General features: G+C 44.3%; 1 protein-coding gene across 5 annotated transcripts in view; it reads left to right on the plus strand.

Annotated features, from left to right (window-relative positions):
- LOC142814638 (uncharacterized) overlaps window positions 1–23,391 on the plus strand; it is a 199,052-nt gene that overhangs the window by 172,019 nt on the left and 3,642 nt on the right. For all 5 annotated transcript variants that reach the window (XM_075893705.1, XM_075893707.1, XM_075893709.1 and 2 more), the window contains 7 exons: window positions 22–200; window positions 1,181–1,228; window positions 3,748–3,988; window positions 13,394–13,837; window positions 15,286–15,465; window positions 17,929–18,372; window positions 19,851–20,350. In XM_075893705.1, coding sequence (XP_075749820.1) covers window positions 22–200; window positions 1,181–1,228; window positions 3,748–3,988; window positions 13,394–13,837; window positions 15,286–15,465; window positions 17,929–18,372; window positions 19,851–20,350 — 2,036 coding nt within the window. The remainder of the gene's footprint in view (window positions 1–21; window positions 201–1,180; window positions 1,229–3,747; window positions 3,989–13,393; window positions 13,838–15,285; window positions 15,466–17,928; window positions 18,373–19,850; window positions 20,351–23,391) is intronic.

The following is a 23,391-nucleotide window of genomic DNA, read 5'->3' on the forward strand; positions in this document are numbered from 1 at the left end:
GCTGTTTCGGTATGCATGCAGTCCCCTGCAGTCTGAGCCACCCCAGAGTCCGCCGACGGATCCCGATGCGGAACTGCCATTCCCGGAAGGATATAACAACATTCACGAGTGGGAGAGCGATGAGGCCCCCGTCCCTGGGGCCACCTATGCACCCGTTCTCTATGCCAATGAACGCAAGAACCTGCGTTCGGAGTTCCGAAGTAAGTACACTTACATTTTTGCCTAATACGCCTATGAAAATAAAGTCGTTGAAACAGAAACCATCACACATTCAAAAGGTTCAGCTTTTTCAACATTCAAAAGGTTCACCTTGTGATGGGTCGTGTACTCTTTTTGCAAATGCAAGCACAGTTGACTGTCCCACCAGTGTCTTTGAATGGCACTTCATGGCTGCACTGTATGACCAGAAATTCCTTTGCTTCTGTTCTTTCTTTTCTGTTCTTCGACAGCAATGATGCTTTTTTTCTTTTCACTTTGCTGTCAGCTTATTTTCTGCTGCCTTCATTGCTGCTTCAGTTTTGTTTCTTCACTATATGCCTAAAGCCTCTCCATCCATACCAACACTTGAAATTAGTGTCAACATTTGATGTGTGCCACCATTCTCATGCAAACCGATCAGGTCCGAAAATACACTCAACTGCCGAATTTGCAGGGGGGTCTTCAATCTACCCACAATTCCAGTTCCTCGTTTGGGATTGGAACCTTGTAATATTGCGGAGCAGTCTCACATTGGCTAGACCATAAACCGCCACTATTTAAATCCTTTTTACGCATTCCAGTAGTTTAGTATGGTGTCTTTATGTTGGGAAAATTTAATAGAATTGATGTGGAATCTGAATATACTCTGTAAAATTCTATAGAAGGAAATCATGCAAACTTATAGCATAGTCACAAAGAACTGTTTAATAGCTATATTATGGCAGAGCAGATATGAAGTGCTGTGCACAGGACAAGTAGTTCAATAAGAGGACCTCCATTCACTCGGTAGAAAATGAGGACGGAAAGGTTTTACTGATCCCCATCTTCTCATGTGTAAAGATCACACCCTTTGTGTGTATATGTGTTGGTCTGCTTGTTTGTGTGTGTGTGTGAGAGAGAGAGAGAGAAAGAGACTGCCACTGGAATAAAAGGGCAGGAGTGCATTCGTGACTGTCTTCGTTTTGTGTGTCCCTCTTTGCAGGAAAGGCCGATTGAAAACCAGGCGGCCAATCGCAGTCGGATGTCAAAGGCATGTAGCGTCTTCTTCTTTGCGTCCTCCTGTTTATTTTCTGTCTCTCCTTTGCGCTCTGATGAAGTGGGCAAATAATGAAAGCCTTTTTGGAATGTGCGAGAGATGGGCGTACTTGCAGGATAGAGGACATTGTGTTTACTTTGTTCTCCTTGCAGACGTGCAAGGCCAAACATTCGTTACCTGGACACCATGCCACATAATAAAACGAAAGCCTCTTATAATGTGCTGAAATGGTAAAATTTCATCCAGACTTAGCATATCGTGTTGCACATAAGAACACTGCTATGTTCATTATGGAACCACAGAGAAAATGAATGCATGACTCGTAGAATTATTAATGATGATGATGATTACCCAAGACAGAGCTGAAACGTGACTAAGTAATGACCTGGCAATTGTGTTGAACGCAGTAGTATCAATTGTACTTTATTTAATAGTAAGGTTTGGCTACGGAATTTGCGTAACTTTTTTTTTCACAATAGATTAACAGATGTGTCGCCGGCATTTTAGCGTTGTACACTAAAAGCTAGTTAATTTGGATTTTATTAGACAGGGAAAAAATGTTCTAATAAGCTGAATGCTGAAATATTGAAAGCATAAAAAAAACTAAGTAAATGCTTCCTGCATCAAAACAGCTGCATTTGCCTGATGAATATGAAAGCCGCAGCTTTGGTCATCCTGCCACTCCATTCTCAATGTGACCATTAAATTTGATTCCAGGCCATCTTGGGGAGCAGTCGTGTTTAACAGTCTGATGGTTGTGCAGTGAGGGTGGTATTCTGTTCTGAGGCAGATGACTTTCAGTGCACTCTCACGTTAGCGATACAGTTAAACCTGCTTATAAACAACCTCAACACAACGAATTCCTCGATATAACAAACTTTTTTAATTCACCGTCGTTACTCCATAGAAGCACATGTATTTGCGACCTCTACGTAGCACAGTAATGGCGAGAGACAATCTTGATATAACAAATTTTAGCCACGAACAATATAGGAATTTCGCCCCAGACTTTGTCATTCTGGCACGAGCATGAATCTTCCCACGTTTGCCCTGCCGACGACGAAGCGGAGGCGACGCATACGGCGCACTCATGCTTTTGCGGACTCCCAGGCGAGAGCGAGCGCACATTAGTGCACGCGGGTGTGCGTGAGTCAGGCAGGCGGACCTGCGCCCCACGAGCCAGCGTTGCTGCCATTCTTTTCATCGTGAGCGTGTGTGCCGACGTGTTCTCTTTCTCCCTCCGAACGAAAAACAACAAAAAACGAAAATTACTTTTGCATTAGCAGTGCTACACTGCGTATGAAGGACGCTTTACCCAATACTTTTTTGCGGTATCATGTCGTTCCCTCTTCATTTTCAACACTGTATGTGCGTACATGCTTCCACGACATGTGCACTATGTGGCCCCCAATGATGTTCATCTTTACTTTCTTTTTGTGCGGACAGTCATGTATTCACTACTGAGGGAATGTCAGATTAGGTGCTGATTGAAACTCTCTGACATCGCGATGAATACGTTGGAGTTTCGTATGTCCACTCGTCATGTGTTTGTCTTGCGCTGCACTGGGAGTCCATTAGACCATAGCCTTAGGAATTAGCTGATTAGCTCTGGCAACAACAAGACGTCGTGTTAAGTACAATTCAATGAGTGCGATAGCAACAAATTGTAATGTTATACAAAGTAAGGGTGGCAGCCAACTCTTTTAGATCCGATACCACAGAACCCATACAAGATGTTGGGATAAGCGAATACAGTTGTTTCAGGGAGAAGTGTTCTTTTCACACAGTCTCTTCGCATTGAAGGTGAACTGATGCTTATCAAGATATCACGTGCGCCAACAATCGCGACCTCTCTATTAAAATAAAAGTTCCTACAGTTTGCCCTCTTAAATAAACTCTCCTACATTCTTACCTAGTGGTGATCTGCTGGTATTTGTGATGATAATTGAGCTGTGGAAGTTGGTCCAATGCCTCTACGGTGCTCAATGCAACTTGCCCTTTCACAGTGCATTATGGACACAAGAAATGAGTCGTTTCCTGTTGTGAACGTCAAAGCAAAACAGAGGCTACTAAGGGAGGCTTTCATCCTACAGTATACTGTATATATTTGGCTAAGGACGTGTGTGAAGACCACTCCCATTAAATTGGCCGACCAGACTTTGCAAAAAATGAAAAAAATAAATTGATTCACGCCAAAAAATGCCATAATTGTCACCTCTTTCATATGGCGCTTTTTGTGGGAGCCACCAGATGGTGATAGGTGTTCTGTGGCTTCGTCACACGGCACTATCTGCGAGCTCTTTATAGTATGACTAAATAAGAATTTATATACGTGAATAGAAAATTGAACAAATATTGCCTACTTTCATGGAAAGGCTGCACCCAAGCAAAATTGTGGAAAAAAGGTGGAACCCATCCGCTATTGTATGCAGTAGTTGCTCCATCAGTGATAACAATCAAACAATGTGTTGTTAACTCTTCAGCACATGGTCATACTAGAAACACTTTTACAGGCTTTTAAGGGAGTGCTGGGAAGTCCACCAATGCTGCAGGAGCAGCAGCAGCGGCAGCAGTTGCAGGCACAGCAACTGTTGCTGCCACAGCAACGATTGCAGCTGCAGCAACATCCGGCCCAACAACTCCATCCTGACAAGCAGGGCTCCCCGCACGACCATAGCTTGCTGGAGGCCATGCAACCTCAACTGAACGTCTTGCAGGTGCAACACTTGGGCATTCTACCACAGCACATGCAAGGTGACTCTCGTGTTTACTAGGGGTTTTCTTCGATTAAGGGGGGGGGGGCAATGTTACACAAACATTTCACTTTGCAAACATTTGCTTGTGCTCTTTACTTGCCTTTGCCAGTCTCATCACCATAGCAAGGCATCAAATTAAACACCACCGGCCCAGTGTTGTTGGGAACCTATGTGAATACTCGCAAAGCTATATGCTTGCGTGATCGTAGTCCTGCTGGAGAAGTTAGAAGTGTTTGACTAGTTTTGGGAATGAGTCGGCGCTGTTGAAATCTTATGCTATCGTGGCACCCAGTTGGGGCTCTGGCCCTATTGCCGAGAGTGTGATTTTTCGCCCACTTACAAGTGGTAGCCCATAGTGCATTTTTTGTATGAGTCATTGAGAAATTTATCTGCACGTTTACAATCGTTTTTGCATCCACTATTTGAGTTGTAGAGCGACTTTTATAATGCATTAGACGGCGTATTATTGACTCTTACTTCTAACATTCTCACGGCTCTCCTTGAATAACAGCTATTTCAAGCTTCCAAGAAAAAAAAATGTAAGCGGGAAACAGTATCTCTGAATTTAAACAATTGAAATTTGGCCCTGAGGTTGGAAACGAACACGTGACTGTTCAAATCCAGATGCACAATGACAATACAGCATCATGAATGGAAAGGGGCCTAAAAGTGACATCCTTATTGAATTCAGTAGTTGGCCACTGCAGTTCGGAGGTCAGTGCCAGCGTCTCATTTTGAGAAGCTTTTGCTTCTCGCGTTGAGTAGACTTCTCTTTGTTGATGGCTTTGGTGAATAAGTGAAGCCTGGTTAAACTCTTGGGAATCTTGACCATGTTTGCCACAGTCAATTCTTTGGAAGTCATCCGCTTGGAAAAACTCTAAAAATGATTGTATTCATTCAACAAGCAGTTAACTTCCGCTGAAGAATACAGTAATTAAACACATTCTTCAACATTGCAATCAAGTGTTTAGAGTGCTACAGTAAGCCCCCTGAAGGTCAAATTTACTCATCATTTGGGCGTTCGCATTTGTTTCTGTTAAAGAGGTGAAATGCCTAAGGCAGACGCACATGTGGGGCACGGGAATCTGTTAAGTGCCTTCCTGACGATATGGCCAGCACCATAAAAAACAAAATGGCTTTCACTTCTTGTTCAACACAACCTTTGTTGTCAAAGATGCCTCTGTCTTCAAGCACAGCTGAAGCAGAAAACAGTCGGGTTTCCTTCTCCCAAGAGTTCATGAATTAGGCTTGTAACGCATGCTGCCTTTTGTTTTCAAATGTCTGATGGCCCATAGAGTGCACTTAAATATGATCTCTGCTGGTGAGTTACTGCTGCTAGATGGCTTCGCTAGGTTGCTGTATGCTATATTGTTAACTATCGTAAAATTCCAAGCATGTGCCCCTACGAATGCAAGCCCCCTCCCCCTCTTTCCACTGCTTCGCAACAATGCATACAGGCAACAGTGGGCTGCTACATCCTGTTGACAAAAAAGGTTTCCGGGGATTTTTCTACAGATATTGTGTTTTAACCCAACGGCTTTGGAAGGCTCGTTTCGCAGTAATGTCGGTGTAGGTGTTATTGGTTGTGAGCGAAAAATCATCATCTTATGCTTGACTGAAAAATAGAGAACGGTTCAGATAAAATAAATGATTGAAATATCTTTGTTCAGAGTGTGGAACGAACCAGGGTCGTTTGCGTGTGAGTGGGGATCGAACCAGGGTCGTTTGCAAGGCAAGTGGATGTTCTAGCACACTGCCACGTCTCTGCTTGTGAGAACAGTGAAAAGAACTTCCCCTGCTTAGAAATGCAGTGAAAGCAGCTTTCATGCTTCACAAGCACATGTGTCGTTTATTCATGCTTCACAATGCGACATGAAATATTATGTGTTGTACAAGCGCCCATCGCCAGCGGGCGTTTGAACATGCTTTTTTTATAATGGCTTCCTGGTTTAAAGCCGATCACCAAGTACAAAAGGCGCACATGCTACTGGGCCTATTCTATTAAGGCCGCGTAGTGGGTGCATATATATATCAAGTTTGAAAGTGTTTCATGCACTTAATGTTTGAAGTACGCACTAAAGACGGGATATCACTCTCACGTTCAACTCCTAAAGGCGAAGCTGTAGGGTCCCCTGAGTTTCTTTCTTCTTTTTCCTTTTTGGTCTTGCTGGCTGCCATAAATCCAAACCAATCTGATTCTGCTTTGCACTGCAGCCCGATTGCTCCACAGATGCTCTGTGCCATTTGTTGCTTTGTGTTTGCAGTGAATGGTCAGCTATACCTAAGCAGTTATACGCAGTGGCGAGAAAAATGCAGGTTATTCGATGGCATCAAAAAAACAGAAAGAATGTGCACTAGACGTCCCGGCATTTCAAGTTCAACCAGAAGCAGATGTGGGAATGGGAAAAGAATTTCGATAATTTGCTGCAGCCTAACTACGGGAAGACAGAACTTCTATGGAAGCTCAGTAATGATGCACCAGTGTTCATTTAGCACGTGCCGAAAAGCGTCTTCGCGACACTTCCACTACATCAGTGGCAGTGGACAGTGCTGCAGCGCCCGAAAAGCATCCCTCCCTTTATAAATGGCCCGTTTCTTTTCTGATTGCGTACAAATAATTTTCATCGTACACTTTTTACTGCAAAGTGCATTTTGGCATCTGCATCTACACGCTTCTGCGTCGAGAGCACTTTATGAGCAGAACTGTTATCAGTCACTATCTTGATCATAAAGTGACACCTAGCCAACGTGTTACAATGCACGACACTCACTCAGCAGAACATAGGTGGCACGAGGTTTGTTTTAAGTCAGCCAGAGCTTCTGCGAATTCGAGCTCCCGCGCAGTGCGAGCGTTCCGAGGCTGGCGAGCCGCGCTTCTTTCTGGTGATGAGGATGTTAGTCTCCAATGCCACAGCTTCTCCTCTTCTTAAAAGTTCAAACGATCAGGAGCGCGGCGCTTACACGTTGAGCGCCGCAAAGGTCGAGTTGCCGGAATCAGCGAATCTCTTGTGCTTTCACCCGAACGTTCTTGACAGGCCGATAGCGTGTCAGTATCGCACGATTCCTCAACTGAAACGTCCAGCGGTTGCGCTTCGCCAAAATGCCGCCATTCCGTTCCCTCAGTCGTGTTCACAGTGACCATGCGCTTGCCCTGATGGTCCCGCACGATGCTTGGTATCCCCCTTTTCTGTGGCCGGAACGTTTGTGTCCAAACACGCTGTCCTACCGGCCATCGCTGTTCTCGTTCGTTGCACGGCTTTGCTCTAACAGCACCTGTGGTCGGCATAATGCAGTCGAGTTTCGTTCATATTTGATACCCCTGCAAGTACACCGCTGGAGACTTGCCCTCCTTCACTGGAGTGCAGTGGTAACAAAACAGAAATCTTGAAAGTGTCCTTCAATGGGACCTGCATAGTCGGCGTGCAACTGGCTCCATTTCTCTCCCATCGTGGGCCATGGTACAGGTGCTGACGCTGGAGGCATCGCCGCAGTCTGTGTACAAGCAGGACATCTACGCACCAATCACTCGATCTCACTGTCTACACCCAGAAACCAAAACAGGAATCTTGCAATGTTCGTCATGGTTGCCATGCCTGGGTGTGTTTCATGAAGCTAGTCCAAAATGCGTAAATTTAGAGCCGTGGGAAGCACGATGGGGTTGAAATTTTCGGAGCCCTCCACTACGGCGTCTCTCATAATCATACGGTGGTTTTGGGACGTTAAACCCCACAAATCAATCATCAAATCAGCACGATGTGGTGTCCCCAGTAGATCAAGTTTTGGTAGTAAGTGACCTCAGCCTTCTTGCTGAAGTATAGCCGGAAGCAGCTCTGCTCTTCAGACAATAATTTTGGCCAGCCTTTCTTAATCCAGAATTTAATTTACTGCAGCAGAGGATCCACTTCTATAAATTGTGCCACATTGCTGACATTGATCGCTTTTTTTTCCAAGCATTTCGGGTATAGGACATACCGTAATTACTCGAATCTAATGCGCACCTTTTTTTCGGTTAAGCGAGTTCATAAATCGCAAGCGCGTTAGAATCGAGTTAGAAAAAAAATGAATCGGCATTTCCAAAATGGCCGCCCCCTACGTGCGTCGGCATGGCGCGTCGGCCATTTCTGTCTATGTGTTTCTCATGTGTGGCACTTCGTACGTGTGCTGAGGAGTTTGTAATTTTGTAGTTCATCAGCATCGACGGCATGGAAGGGCCGACTCGAAAAACTCGACGAGTGCACCACGATGCCGCTTTTCAAAGAAAAGTCTTCGCGTGTGCCGAAACGGTCGTAAATCGGGCCCCATCAGGGTCGTTCGGAGTTTCCGAAATGTGCATACGGCACTGGCAAAAACAAAAGCAGAAGATTGTCGGCAGCAAAGATGCACGCAAACGCTTCAGTGGACCACAGCAGGGTTGGTTTCCGCAAATTGAAGAGCTGCTCGCCGAGTATGTGCTTGAGCAGCGAGCGGCACAGAGGCCCGTGAGGACAGAACTGCTCCAAGTGCAGGCTATGCAGTTAGCTTTAGAAAAAGAGCTAACACTGAGCCAGTTCAAAGCGAGCAGGTGCTGGCTAACTAACTTTAGGCTTTAGGCTGACTAACTTTAGGCTTTTCCCTCCGAAACCGAACGGGCATGGGCCAAAACTTGCCGGAGGAGTACCAAGAAAAGCTTAACAGTTTTCAGAGGTTCGTCCTATACTTGCGGCACAACAACGGCTACCTGCTTGGGCAAATCGTGAATGCCGATCAGACGCCTCTTTACTTCGACATGCCTGGCACCACAATCGTCGAGAAGAAGGGGGCAAAGCAAGTTCGCTTGCTGACATCGGGCCACGCTAAAACTAGAGTGATGGCAATGCTCCGTTGCACATCAGACAGGCACAAGCTTCCCCCGTACCTCATATCTAAACGGAAGACGCTTCTGAAAAGAGTGGTTTTTCCGAGTGGTGTGATCGTGCAGGCCAACGAGAAAAATAGGTGCGCGTTCCAATCAATGTCTTACTTTTTTTTCCGTCGTGGAAACCGGGTGCGCGTTACAATCGAGGGCGCGGTAGAATCAAGTAAATACGATACTCTGGCAGATTTTCTGTGCTGGTATCGTGTAGTGTGTTCGGTAATGGCAGGCGACTTAAGGCATCAACATTTGAGGTTCCGGTTTCCCTGCGATACTGCAATGTGTAATTAAAATTGTCCAAGAGAAGAGCCCACCACTGAATTCTTGCCATTGGTGCGATGGGAAAGTATTGCCCCCAATCCTACGGGAAAGCGTCGCATACCAATTTTGAAGGTTTGTCAGGGTCAAAGGGTGTCAAAAACTTTGACCATTGTATAGCCTGGTTAACCTTTCGAACTGCTTCCTCATGTAACTGCTGCCATTTTCACATAGCTCCTTTAATTAGCAGATTGTATAACGGCACTAGGACTGTGGAAAGGCTCGGTAAAAATTTGGCGTAATAGTTGATTAAGCCCAAGAAGGACTTCAGTTCGCTCACTGACTTGGGGACCGGTGCTTGAAGAACTGCTTCAATGTTGTCGCCCTTCGATCTGAGCCCATTAGCATCCACTCGATGTCCAAGAAAGGTGACTTCTTTTTTTCTGAATTTGCATTTCTTGATGTTTAGTGGGAAACCATAGTCCAGTAAGCGCAGCAAGACTTGCTTTAACAATGAAGTGTCATTGCGCTTCTCAGCCACTATGATGTCCTCCAGTCAGGCTTGTAAATCCAGATCTTTGAATGAGGAATCCATATGCCTCTGGAAGATGGCCGGAGCTAAGCTAATCCCAAAAAAAAAAGCCTATTGAAGCAGAATAGACCCTTGTGAGTGTTTATGACTGTCAGCTTCTTGGCCTCGTCGTCCACGGGCAGCTGGTTATACGCTTGAATCAAATCCAGTGTACTAAATACTTCACCACCATTCACTCGTGCGAAGATGTCATCCACACAGGGCAGTGGGTACTGTTCAGTCACTGTGGCCGTGTTCACTGTCAGGTGAATATCTCCACACAGTCAAATGAACCCAACAGTCTTAACAACTGCAACCACTGGCGTTGCCCATTCTGCAGCCATAACTGGTAATATCACACCGTCGGCAACCAATCCGTCCAAAGCGTCAGACACCTTGGTTGTCAAAGCATATGACACTGTACTTGCTTTGAAAAAGCGGGGCGTGCCATTTTCCTTCAAGATAAGCTTTATCACAGGTGGACCTAGCGCAAACACATCTTCTAACTCCTTGAGCAAAGTGTTAACTTTCTGGCTCGTGCGGTCTTCATTGCACCTGTTGAGGTTCGCGATGACATTTGGCCTCAACATGGCCACTCCACAATTGTTAAACGCCCTGATGGTATTCCTTCCGCATAACACTGGTCCAAGTGTATCGACAATAACCAGGGTGCCCTGTACTTCGTGCCCCTCACAGGTCGCTTTCATCTGCACTTCTCCAACCACTGGAAGTTCTCCCAAAAAACATGACAATTTTAGAGTGGTGCTGCTTGGAGGTGGCCATCTGCTTTGATTCTGCTTAAGCAGGCTCATTGAAATAATGCTAACAGGTGACCCCGTATCGATCAACATGGTAAGCGGCACACCATCTCAAGTGATTTTCTTGAAAATATGCTTAACCATGCGACCAGTACTCGTTTTATGAGCCACTATAGGATAGAGCTTCTTCTCATCTTATGAGCTATCGTCCGCTGCTGCCGACAGAACGTAAGTGCCACAGGGCTTTGGCTGGGTTTGTTCTCGGCACATTCAAGCGACGTGTTCTCGTTTACCACATCGGCGACAGACCATACGGATGTGATAGCACTGCTCGTTCAAGTTAGCTTCACTGCCACACCTATGGCAAGGTGTCATGCCTTGGGCCTTCGATTGCCCTTTTCGTGGCCTATTCTGACGCACGAATTGGATGCTACTCTGATCTGTATATTGCATGCTTTTAGCATTCGCGGTCGCGGTCTGAGCTGTAATAACGAAATCGTCTGCTTCCGTTAGCGTCAGGTTCCTGGGAGTCAGCAAATGTTGTCTCACATCTTCATCTAAGACTCCACACACGATTCGGTCTCGTAGCATGTGGTCAAGCGAGGATCCGTAATTGCATTTTTCTGCCAGCCACCTTACTTTAGGAATAAATTCCTCTACCCCCTCTCCTTTCAGTTGTGACCGCATGAAAAAAAAATGATTTGCCACTATTTCGTTGATTTTCGGAGCGTAGTACTCCTTGAGGTAATTAACGACATTGTCGTAGTTGAGTGCATTGATTTGCTTCAGATGGCAACGTCCCTGGACCACTTGAATCGCGCTATCTGGTAGCGAGGCCACTAACTCTGCTCGTTGCTTCATCATGTTCGTGATGTCTTGCGCATCGAAGTAGGCTTCAAGGCGAACTCAGAATGTTGACCACGTTCGCTCAAACATTGGTCGCCGTCCCATGCTCATGGCTCTGCAGGTCCAGGACTGGACGAAGTCCTCGTTGTCCTCGTCGCCACTGTTACAATACACACATTCACTCAACAGAACATAGGTGGCACCCCGTTTATTCCAGGTCAGGCAGAGCTTCGACAAGGCCGAGCTTCCACACAGCATGAGCATTCCGAGACTGGCAAGCTGCGCTTCTTGCTGGTGATGATGATGTTAGTCTCCGATGCCAGAAAATGGAAGGCCGTTCGAGGCGCTTCGTGATAGCTTTGGTCCTGCTATGAAAACAGCAGTGTAATGGTCATACTGCAGATGAGCGCTTTGCATTAAAACTGTGATCTAATATTGTGCTACATAGCTATAAAACTTTAAATTCCATTGAGTAACAAGAAGACCAATTTTTGACCCAGCACTGCGATCGATGGTAGATAGCGCAGTGCCAGGTGGCACTGACAGGCAGCTTGGCACGTGCTCTCGTGGTCTACTGTATTTTAGCATGAAAGAAGTGCAAGAAGTCCCACCAGCAACTGGATTCCGTCTGAAGAGGTCATCAAACTTGGCAACAACATGCAGTTGGGAAACTTCGTAGCTTCCAGCCATTATATAAATCGCTTGAAACAGCGATTCAGTGACCAACTGCGCCGCACTACAAAGGAGAACCAGAAGACAGTCTAGGAACTTTTGGACGCAGCGAGTGCCTTTTGGTCTTCGGCGAACTCGCTGTAACGACGCAACAGCTACACCTTTATAACATGCCCAACATGGATCAGACGATGCGAATAGACAACCCTGCCAACAAGATGAACAATGCGGTCGGCAGAAGCACTGTATCGATTGCAAATACTGGATGTGCCTGGCGACACTTCACGATTTGCCTAGCTGCTGATTAAATTTTGCCAATATCTTTGAATTTTGGTACCGTTTCATGTTAGCCCCCCCATCCCCCCAACAGTTTCCCGGCAATTTCAACTTCGTTGGAAGGGAAGGAGGGCACTTGCTAGGAATTTTACGGTATGTTCAGAAAATATCAAGGACTAATGGCCTATCTCTACAAGCCCTTCATATGTCCTCACAGTGAAGCGATCATCACAATGGTGAAAACAGTCAACCCATGTCTTGTCCAGCACTTTCTCTTCTTGTTTTATGTTCTTTGCCCATTTTTCCTGATCAGGAGCGTCCTCTGATGCACGAAACATAGAAACCTCTTCAGCAAATGTTTTTTAGCCACCTTTGCACAGTAATTTCGTGAAAACCAAAACGAAATTGCTTCTGCTGCATCTATTGTACTGCTCCTATGCTGAGAGCATGCTACCAGGCATTCTAGACTTCATAAATTTGGAATAAAACTTTTTCTGTACATATTTTTCCAACATGCTTCTTTAAATCTGACTTGGTGGTGAGCTTTGTTTTGCGATATCGAGGACGTATAAGCATTAAGCCTATTGGCAACATCAAGGGGAATCTGTATTTGTTCATTAAATCAGGAAGTTCGTAAGTTTGGTTTTCATAGAATCGAGTTTCAACTGTATGCATGCAGTAAAAGTTTGTCGATTTGAGCTTTCAGGAAGGTGCTTGCTGATTTCTAAATGAATCACGTGTGTCCAAGTTCAATTTATTGAAGAAGGTAAATAGGCTATTAAGTAGCTTTTACTGTATTTTGTCTCACCCATATGGGCCACTCGGTTTCCGTGTCATATTTTCACATTTGTTCGGAACATTATGATGCCCATTAGGCTTACTGTGCAAAGTTTGCTTTTCCGTACAGTTTCATTTGCAACCTAATAAAAAGCTCTCAAGAGTTGTGTTGCTCTTTTGATGCCTAAAAAAATAGGATGTCTATTTTGCCTGCAGGAGGTCATTAGCAGCATTAAATTCAGGACTGCTTTATGTTCCTGCTCCATAACCTCTTTGAGGAAACTAGCAATTGGGGACAGTGTTATTTTCTTTTATGTACTCCTGAGCTGAATTAACCTGTTCCCTTATCTGCAGGGCCCACACCAGCAATGTTCCAACCTAAATCTTCCGGAGGTCCTGACGGTGCTCTCTTGTTCAAGGAAGGGCACCTTATCTGGAATGGCGCCTTCCTTGCGCAGTGCACATCGCAGCAACAGAGCTTGGTGGGTGACTCTGTGTCAGGAAAAGGCCAGCCAGCTCACAATGGCATGCCCGAGCCAACCCAGCAGCCCCCTTCAAACCAGCAACCACAACAGCAGCAATTGCATCAGCAACCTGCCCGAGCTGGTAATTTGAGTAGCATTTATGCTGCATCGTCTGGTTCTGCTGATGCCAGTGCTGAATCGGAGACCCTGCAAACGAAGCCAGGAAAGAAAAAGACTGTTGGGGACTTGGTGAAAGAAGTGGAGGCGCACTGTGCTGAAGGCCCCGATGACAGTGGCAGCGAAATGAGCGATAATCTAGATGACTCGCTTCTGGGTGAGTTGAATGCTAATGAGGGCCACAAGTAGGGGGCTGTAGTGGCCTTGGAGACCGATAAACTTTGTTGATGGTACAGATTTATACAGTATTTCATTTATACCCCTTTATAAGAGACTGTGGAAAAGACAAATGGGTAAAAGAGACATTGATGCCTCTGCATTCAAGTAGGGTGGATCGGAAAATGCTTATGTGCTGTCTCCCTTATCAGAGACGAGAATTGCTCCCAGGTGTGCGCCTCCTACAAAGGGGTTCAACCGTAAACAGTCAAGGCCACATATAATGACACTAATTACTGGCTCGGTGATTCATGCTACTTTCACTGAAAATGGCAAAATTTGGGGAGCAAAACTTATCTGAATATTGAAATGTGAGTACAAATCGAGTAGAACACTTGTCAAATATTTCTCAAATATTTCTCTTATAATTTCCTAATACGTCGGAGTGAAATTACTGGGAAATAAGTTGGTGAAAATTTGTGAGCGAATTGTTAAGGTATAGCTCTTTGAAAATGTTTCTTTTTTTCTAGGTTAATGAAGCGCTTGCAGGGTAATATTTCATTGTCTTATCAAGAGTGTGGCTATACAGAGGCTGAATTATGTTAGTACATGGTTTAATGCAACCAACATGTTATATGTGAATGGCAAAGATGCTATTTTCTCCTGTTTTCATCCTATTTTAGCTTAAATGAACGCCCAGCTGATGTGGATTACAAGGGTGTTCTCGCTTAGAGTGCGAAGCTCCAAATCTGCCTCATAGATGTCAACATGCAGAAAAATGTGAAATTTCGAATAGTAAAGATCTTCGGCATTTGTTTTTTCTGGCTTCCTGCTCAGATTTTAGGTCCAAAGCCGGTATTGAGACTCCACCTCTGCCACATTTTTTTATTTTTATGTTAGCACCAACATTTTCTCGAGTCGAATACATAAGCGACAAAAGCAGAGCCTGAATGGCAGCCTTTGTCGCAGCATGAAAGTGTGATGGAGTGAAGCATATTGAAAATCTGAAGGAGCCAGTGTGAATTGGATGTTGACTGTGTTTGTTTTTAGGAATGCCGAATAGTGAAATTCTGGCGCGAATGAAATCCACTCTGTTAGATTAAACACTACTGGAAAAATACTTGAAATTTCGAATATTCCCCCACCCTTGTAGTAAAGGTGAGCTTTCGCAGCAACCACCACCGCTGGCTATTCTATGCAGCAAGCCACAAATGTTGCTTCCGAAAACAATAATTGAATGTCTAATATTTTAGAAAGTACACACTATGCTAAAAAAGTTATTGCACTCTTTCAAGCGTCACGCGAGTGCATATCAACTCTGCACATTTGTTCAAAATAGATATTTATTCAAAACAATTGAAAGGATTTTAAGGTACAGCGTCTTTTTTCGGCTTAGAGAACTTTCTTTAATTTGCTTTATCTTTGCTTATGTTTCTTTTTGGCAATCAGGTCTTAGAGACAGCTTCAACATACTCGAGTATGTTGACGCGGACCAGGATCGAGCCTTTGTGGGTGAAGGCGGAAAAGGCAAATTCCTCGACAAGTCCCTGGAGTTGGATGTCGAAGAGGGTGTCCTGGAAGAAGTCGGGTGCCTAGAAACTGACTCGAAGGATGGAGATCCGACTCAAGGTGGGGGTAGCAAGGTTCATAGTATGACGCCTTTGTTATTTTTTTTCTGGGGATTTGACGTCTCTTTAGTTTCCTGGCCATAGTGCGCACATTTTATAGGGGACATAATGCAAAGGTGGTCATTTCTTTTATACTTATGTGGACACGCAGGGAGGAGTCCTGGGTGGTGTAATTTAAATGAGAAATTCACCCTGCAGACTCTATCATTGGCAGTGTGTGTCTTTGGAAGGGTATATGCTCTAGACAGTAATACCTTGTTAACTCAAACTCGGATATCTCGAAAAATGGCACTGAACATTTTGCTTTTTGTACCATGTATATCTGCTTTATTTCGAAGTAGTCTTGGATAGGATTGCAGATAACTAGATATCTTGACCGGTAGTGTAACGAAAATTCTACCACTGGAAAATTCCACCACAAGACTCGCGTAACGCTGCCACGCCTGAAGTCTTTCAGTTTTTTTAGGAGCGAAGCTTCTTAAAGCGGCTTCGTTCGCCCCTCGTAGTAGTGCGTAACATGTCTTACACTTTTACCTTCAAGGTGGTGCCAGTGGGAAAATTCTCCTGTGCGCCGTTGAACAATAAAAAATTCACAGCGTGCGTGTTAACTAAAAGCCGTATTCTCCCATCTCTCATTCCCCATTAGCAGCCATTGGCATGTACTTTGAGCACTATCTGACAAGAAAGAGTTTCTACGTTATACTCGCTGGGCATAACCTCCTTGGTTTTAGAAAGGTTCAGCGGGCGTTGGGCAGCAGTGCCATGAATACAGTCAACTAGTATATACCATGAACTTGAGGTGGTTAAAGGTGGGAAGTAGACACGAAGAGCAAGCCGTAAGAAAGTCTGCGTGTGCCACCTCTCGTTTATTCTTTGGAATGTCTCCTGGATGGCGGTGCTTCTATATGCGGAATATGTGATGAAAAGATGCGAAATGGTGGTACTTGGAGTGTGGACTAGATGGGCGAACGGACGCACAGACAGATGCATGGACAGATGCATGGACGGATACACGAATGGCTGCACGGACGGATGAACGCTTGGACAGTCACACAGACGGACGCACGGACGGACAGAACCAAGAACGAATGGACGGACGGATGCTTTGCCCCACTCTCCATCATTCACCCCGTAGATATGCTGCCATTTTTTTTTCTTATTTATCCGTGCTCACGACTACTTCGACGCTTTACACGATTGAGAAGTGCGTGAAGTCTCAGCCCACAGACAAATAAGCTTTGTCAAGCAACCCTGTGGCACGTCATGTGACATATGCGCTCAGCAGGGAGCGACATTTTCAACCTTGACGAGGCAGCACTTTTTTATAGAATGTTGCCGAGCCGCACCTTCACACTGCAGTGTGGAGCGTGCTTGGCAGAGAAACAGTAGAAGGACACGGTCACTTGTTCACGCGTATGTGCGCAATCGCATGGAGAGGTTGCATATTCGTAGAAAAGAAAGAGAGAGAGAAAAATTGTCAACGTAACTAGATGTGTGGGATGGGTTTTTTTTACCCGTGCTATCCCTGCCTGCTTAGCTTCCAGTGCTTTCATCGAGGCGAGAAGAGAGAATGCAATTGCAGCGTGCAACAAATCGTTGAAACTCCGCTCGTAGTGGACGGATTCTTAAGTAAATTCGTGAGACTATAGGCTTGTTTCGTAAATCCATTCCATGGCTACTTGAAACAGTGTTGCAAAGCTCCAATAAATTACCATATTAACCTCAATTCAATTGATTATTTTATTAGGCTTATAAAATTGTTATGAAGGCTTATATGCTCCAAGTATAATAAATTTTAAAATGTAAAGTATTTTACAGGTTATCAATCGTATCCTACCGAAACTTCAATTCGTACTACTACTCAAAGTTGTTTCGACTTCTTTTGAACGAAAAAAATAAATTTCATATGCATAAAGCCCTATTTTAATTTTAAAAAATAATTGTGCAGGATAGCCAGGTCATAAATATTTCCATTTTCTTAAATGTCATACACACCATTCGAATTCCATTCGAAATTATAGTATCAAAGTCCCTATTTGCTTCGAACCTAATATTCCCTATTTGTAGCCCATTAAAACCAATTAGTGTAGGGGAGCGCCACCAATACTGCGTGTCTCGTCGCGCCCATATGTGCCACTTGGTTTCCAAGTCATATTTTCACATTTGTTAGGAACATGCAACATTATGACACCCATTTGGCTTACTGTGCAATATTTGCTTTTTTTTTTTTGCTGTATCATTTGCAACTTAGTAAAAAGCTCTCAAGAGTTTTGTTGGTCATTTCATGCCTAAAAAATAGGATGTTTATTTTGAGTGCAAGAGGCCATTAGCACCATTAAATTCTGGAGTGTTTATGTTCTTGCTTCGTAACCCCTTTCAGGGAACTATTGGTATTGCAATTAGGGACAGTGTTATTTTCTTTTATGTGGTCCTGAGCTGAATTAACCTCTTCCCTTATTTGTAGGGCCCATACCAGCATTGTTCCAACCTAAATCTTCCGGAGGTCCTGACGGTGCTCTCTTGTTCAAGGAAGGGCACCTTATCCGGAATGGTGCCTTCCGTGCACAGTGCACATCGCAGCAACAGAGCGTGGTGGGTGGCTCTTTGTCAGAAGAAGGCCAGCCAGCTCACAATGGCATGCCCGAGCCAACCCAGCAGCCCCCTTCAAACCAGCAACCACAACAGCAGCAATTGCATCAGCAACCTGCCCGAGCTGGTAATTTGAGTAGCATTTATGCTGCTTCGCCTGGTACTGCTGATGCCAGTGCTGGATCGGAGATGCTGCGAACAGAGCCAGGAAAGAAAAAGACTGTTGGCGACTTGGTGAAAGAAGTGGAGGCGCAGAGTGCTGAAGGCCCCAATGAAAGTGGCAGCGAAATGAGCGATAATCTAGATGACTCTCTTGTTGGTGAGTTGAATGCTAATGAGGGCTTTAAGTGAGGGGCTGTAGTTCCCTTGGGGACCGATAAACTTTGTTGATGGTAAAGATTTATACAGTCTTTCATTTATACCCCTTTATAAGAGACGGTGTAAAAGACAAATGGGTATAAGAGACACCGATGCGCCTGCATTCAAGTAGGGTGGATACGAAAATGCATATTTCGTGTCTTGCTTATAAGAGACGTCTTATATTGGAGACGAGAATTGCTCCTAGGTGTGTGCCTTCTACAAAGGGGTTCAACCGTATACAGTCAAGGCCACATATAATGACACTAATTACCAGCTCGGTGATTCATGCTACTTGCACTTTATATGGCAAAATTTTGGGTGTGAAATGAATCTGAATATTGAAATGCGAGTACAAATTGAGTAGAACACTTGTCGAATATTTCTCAAATATTTCTCCGATAATTTTTAATACATCGAAATGAAATTACTGGGAAATAGGTTGGGGGGAATTCGTAAGCATATTTTTAAGATATAGCTCTATAAAAGTATTTTTTTTTTCTAGGTTGATGAAGTGCCTTGAGGGTAATATTTCATTGTCTTATCAAGAGTGTGGCAATACAGAGGTCGAATTATGTTAGTACATGGTTTAATGCAACCAATATGTTATATGTGAAAGGCAAAAATGCTATTTTCTCCAGTTTTTTTTTCCTATTTGAGCATAAATGGACGCCCAGCTGATGTAGATTACAAGGCTGTTCTCGCTTAGAGTGCGGAGTTCCAAATCTGTCTCTTAGACGTCAAAAAACAAAAAAATATGAAATTTCGAATGGTTAAGATCTTTGGCGTTTGTTTTTTTTTTTTGCTTTCTGCCCAGATTCTAGGTCCACAACCAGTATTAAGACTCAACCTCTGCCACAATTTTTATCTCTATGTTAGCACCAACGTTTACTCGAGTCGAATACATAAGCGGCTGTAGCATAGCCTGAAATGCGGCCTTTGCCGCAGCATGAGTGTGTGATGGAGTGAAGCCTATTAAAAATCGGAAGGAGCCACTGTTAATTGGATGTTGACTGTGTTTGTTTTTGGGAATGCCGAATAGTGTAATTCTGGTGCGAATGAAATCCACTCTGTTAGACTAAAGACTATTAGAAAAATATTTTAAATTTCGAATCTTCGCACACCCCTGTTGTAAAGGTGAACTTTTTCAGCAACCACCAGCGCTGGCTATTCTATGCAGCAAGCCACAAATGTTACTTCCGAAAACAATTCATTGAGTGTCTAATATTGTCAAATATCTTAGAAAGTTCACACTGTGCTAAAAAAATTACTGCACTCCTTCAAGTGTCACGCGAATACATATCAACTCTGCACATTTGTTCAAAATAGATATTTATTCAAAACGAATGAAAGGATGGTAAAGTACAACGTCTTTTTTCGGCCTAAAGAACTTTCTTTAATTTGCTTTATTTTTGCTTATGTTCCTTTTTTGGCAATCAGGTCTTGGAGACAGTTTCGACATACTCGAGTATGTTGATGCGGACCAGGATCGAGCTTTTGTGGGTGAAGGGGAAAAAGGCAACCTCCTCAACAAGTCCCTGGAGTTAGATGTCAAAGACGGTGACTTGGAAGAAGTCCGGTGCCTAAAAACAGACTCAAGGGACGGAGATCGGACTGAAGGTTGGGCTGGCAAGCAGAAGCCTCTGGTGAAGCGTCCTCCGGTGGCAGGCATGTCCATTCCGGGGCCAGCCATGGGCGGTGCCTTGAGCAGGCTGCCCAGAGGATACTGGCCCCTGTCGCTGCAGGAGCAGCTTTTGCCCTACGAAGATTTGGGCAAGGGGAAGAAGGAGCAGCGAAAGCATAGCGGAGAGGCTGCGATGGAGTCCCTCCTGAGCAATGTGGACTTAAGTGGCTCAAGGTCGACGTGCTCTCGGGGCCCACCTGATGAGAGTATTAAAACCCCGGTGGCCCTTCTGCATGCCATGCCACAACAGCATCCCGTAAGTGGAACATTTTCAGTGGCCCTCCAGAGTAGATTGCTACTTATGCGAACACTGTTGATAGGATTTTAGCTAGCAAAGTGAAAGTTTTCAAGTGGTAATGTTTAGGTTTACTTTGGGTGTCATCTTCTAACATACCGTATTTACACGATTGTAGGTCGACCCCCCCTTTTTTTTTTCAAATTTCTAAATACAGTCGAAACCTGCAACAACGAAATACCGCGGGCACGAAATCTCCTCGGCAACGAAATATTTCCGGATCCCCGGCGAACGTTCACAGAATCCCATGTAATTTGTATCTCGCGGCAACAAAATGTTTTTGGACAGCGATCCCGCATAACGATTTTTCTACTACGGTGCGGGCCTTATTTTACCCTCCCGCCAAAGGTTAACTGTTGAAAATATGCTCGTGTGCGTGTTATGCGCACTCAAATTTTGCAAACGTCTGCTTTTGCCGTGCTAGCGTGGGTTCCGCCATTTTTGTTTAAATAGTCTTCCTGAACAAATTTTTTTTGTGTGAAATGCTCCTTTTTCCTTTTGGCGAACACGCAGTTTTGGGGAGGGTCGACCTACATTCCTAATAACCTATTACTACCTATTAACAGTCGTGTAAATACGGTAGCTAAGCAGAGTTCGTGTGAGGTGTGCGAGGTGCTAATGGTAATAAGTCGGAGATGGCAGAGAATCGCTTCCCTATCAGCTTCCAAAGTGCATGCTAGTTTCCCAAGCCAGTTTCGTTTCGAGAAGAAAGTGCAGATTTAATCAAGTCAGTTTGATTATTGAGCCTTGTCATAGATCACTTATATGTGTCCTTATTTTTAGTTTGTGCAGTAGTGCATGTTGCATGTAGATAAATGGGGTTTGTCATCTCAAAAACAATAATGTGAAGAGAATATGCAACAAAAATAATTCATTTGGTACTGCTTGTCGGCTAAATGCCTTCACATCACTACACCCCATACTTGCTATAATGTAGCCAACACTCAGTGCTGCATTGCTGTAATCGACTTTGTAAGCAAAGCAAAAAATGCCTTCTATGTTTAAAGCGCTACGTGAGCAAGCATCTCTCATAGTTTCAACCATGGCCTTCGTGACTAGCTCACGACGTTCCGTTGCCGGAACTAATCGAGGAGGCCACACTTCAGCAGTGCTGCTGTTGCAGATGGTGCGGCATACCGAGAATGACATCGCTGCGTTCACTCGGCATTTGAAGAAGCCTAGCACTCACAGCCTCTGTTTTTTTGGCAAAAAGTGCTAATTGCGGTCACATGTGAGAACTCGCGCACCGATTTTCGAACTCAGCAGGAATCATATGGTCCATACACAATACAAAGTAATTTTTTTATGTGCTTCAGCTTCCCTTTAAAAAAACCTTTTTCTAAGTAGCATCTCCCCTTATGTCGAAATAGGCTCTGAAAACATCACGTATTGCTTTTTGTTAACACCAACGCCACCACACACATGTGACATTTTTTTCACCACAAAAATTCCTGCCAGCTCGTTGTTCATCTATCACAATGTTGGAAGCTCGTGCACAGAGCTGTTTGTGTGCCTGTTGGTCGCGTGCAAAAAGTAAAATAAACAAAAAAACTAAAGTTTTCGCAGCCTCTGAAGCCTTCATCCTAAGCATCATTATTGTGGTATAGTAGGTTCTAACAGGGAACAGGGTTGTGCATAGCTGGCACCCTACCCTGTTTGCTCTCAATTTTCTTCCTCATTCTCAGTCGCAATAAAATTATTTCTCTAGGAGAATGTGGCAGGATTGTGATTGGGAAACATGCCTGAAGACCCACGACCATTTTGGTTGTTCGCAAAGACTGTTCTCGCTTCTTTGTGCTGTACATCTGCGGCAGTTCGTGTCGGATGCACTCCAAGGATAGAAAAAAAAAATAACGGGGTTGAATTCAAATCACCATCAGCCTGACTATGCCCACTGCAGGGCGAATGCCTCTCCTTTGATCCACCAATCAATTCGGTTTTGTGCTTTCAGTTGCCACGTTATACTTGCGAACTTTTTAATCTCATCGGCCCACCTAACTTCTGTCTCCTTTTCGTGCATTTGCCTTCTTATCTGAATCCACTCAGCTACCCTAATGACCAGCAATTATTCTTCCTACGTGCTACATGACCGGCCCATGTCCATTTCTTCTTGATTTCAACTATGATATCCATAACCCCTGTTTGTTCCCTGACCCACTGGGCTCTCTTCTTGTCTCTTAAGGTTACACCTATCATTTTCCTTTCTATCGCGTGCTGGATCGTCCTCAATTTAAGCTGAACCCTATTCTTAAGCCTCCAAGTTTCCGCTCCATGGGTAAGTACTGTCAAGATGCAGCTGTTATATACCTTCCTCTTGAGGGTTAGTGGCAGATTATCATTGATGATTTGAGAATGCTTGCAGAATGTGGTCCGCCCCATCCTTATTCTTCTAGTTATTTAACTCTTACAGTTCGGCTCTGCGGTTACTACTTGTCCTCAGTAGACATATTCCTTTACAACTTCCAGTGTCTCTGCACCAATCTCAAAGTGCTGTTTTCTGACCTGACTGTTTCACATTACTTTAGTTTTGTGCGTAATGATTTTCAGACCTACTCTGCTGCTTTCCAGGTCCAGTTCAGTAATCATGCACTGTAATTTGTTCCTAGAGTTACTCATCAAGGCAATGTAATCAGCAAATCACAGGTTACTAAGATACTCTCCATTAACTCTTATCCTCAACTCTTCCCAATGTAGGGCCCTGCAAACCTCTGTAACCACGCAGTGAATAGCATTCGAGAGAGCATGTCTCCCCACCTTAAACCCTTCATTATTAGGATTCTCTCGCTTTCTTTATGGAGAACTATGGTGGCTGTGAATCTACTGTAGATTCCTTCCAGTAGGTTTATGGCGCGTTCATTGATGCCCTGATTCGGTATTGCCTGCATTACTGCTGATGTCTCCACTGAGTGAAATGCCTTCAAGTAATTTATAAAAGCTATGTATAGGAGTCAGTTGTATTCTGCACATTCAAATATGGGTCAATAAATGAGATTTTGATGCAA

This window comes from Rhipicephalus microplus, chromosome 4, assembly GCF_043290135.1.
Source record: "Rhipicephalus microplus isolate Deutch F79 chromosome 4, USDA_Rmic, whole genome shotgun sequence".
Lineage (NCBI taxonomy): Eukaryota > Metazoa > Arthropoda > Arachnida > Ixodida > Ixodidae > Rhipicephalus > Rhipicephalus microplus.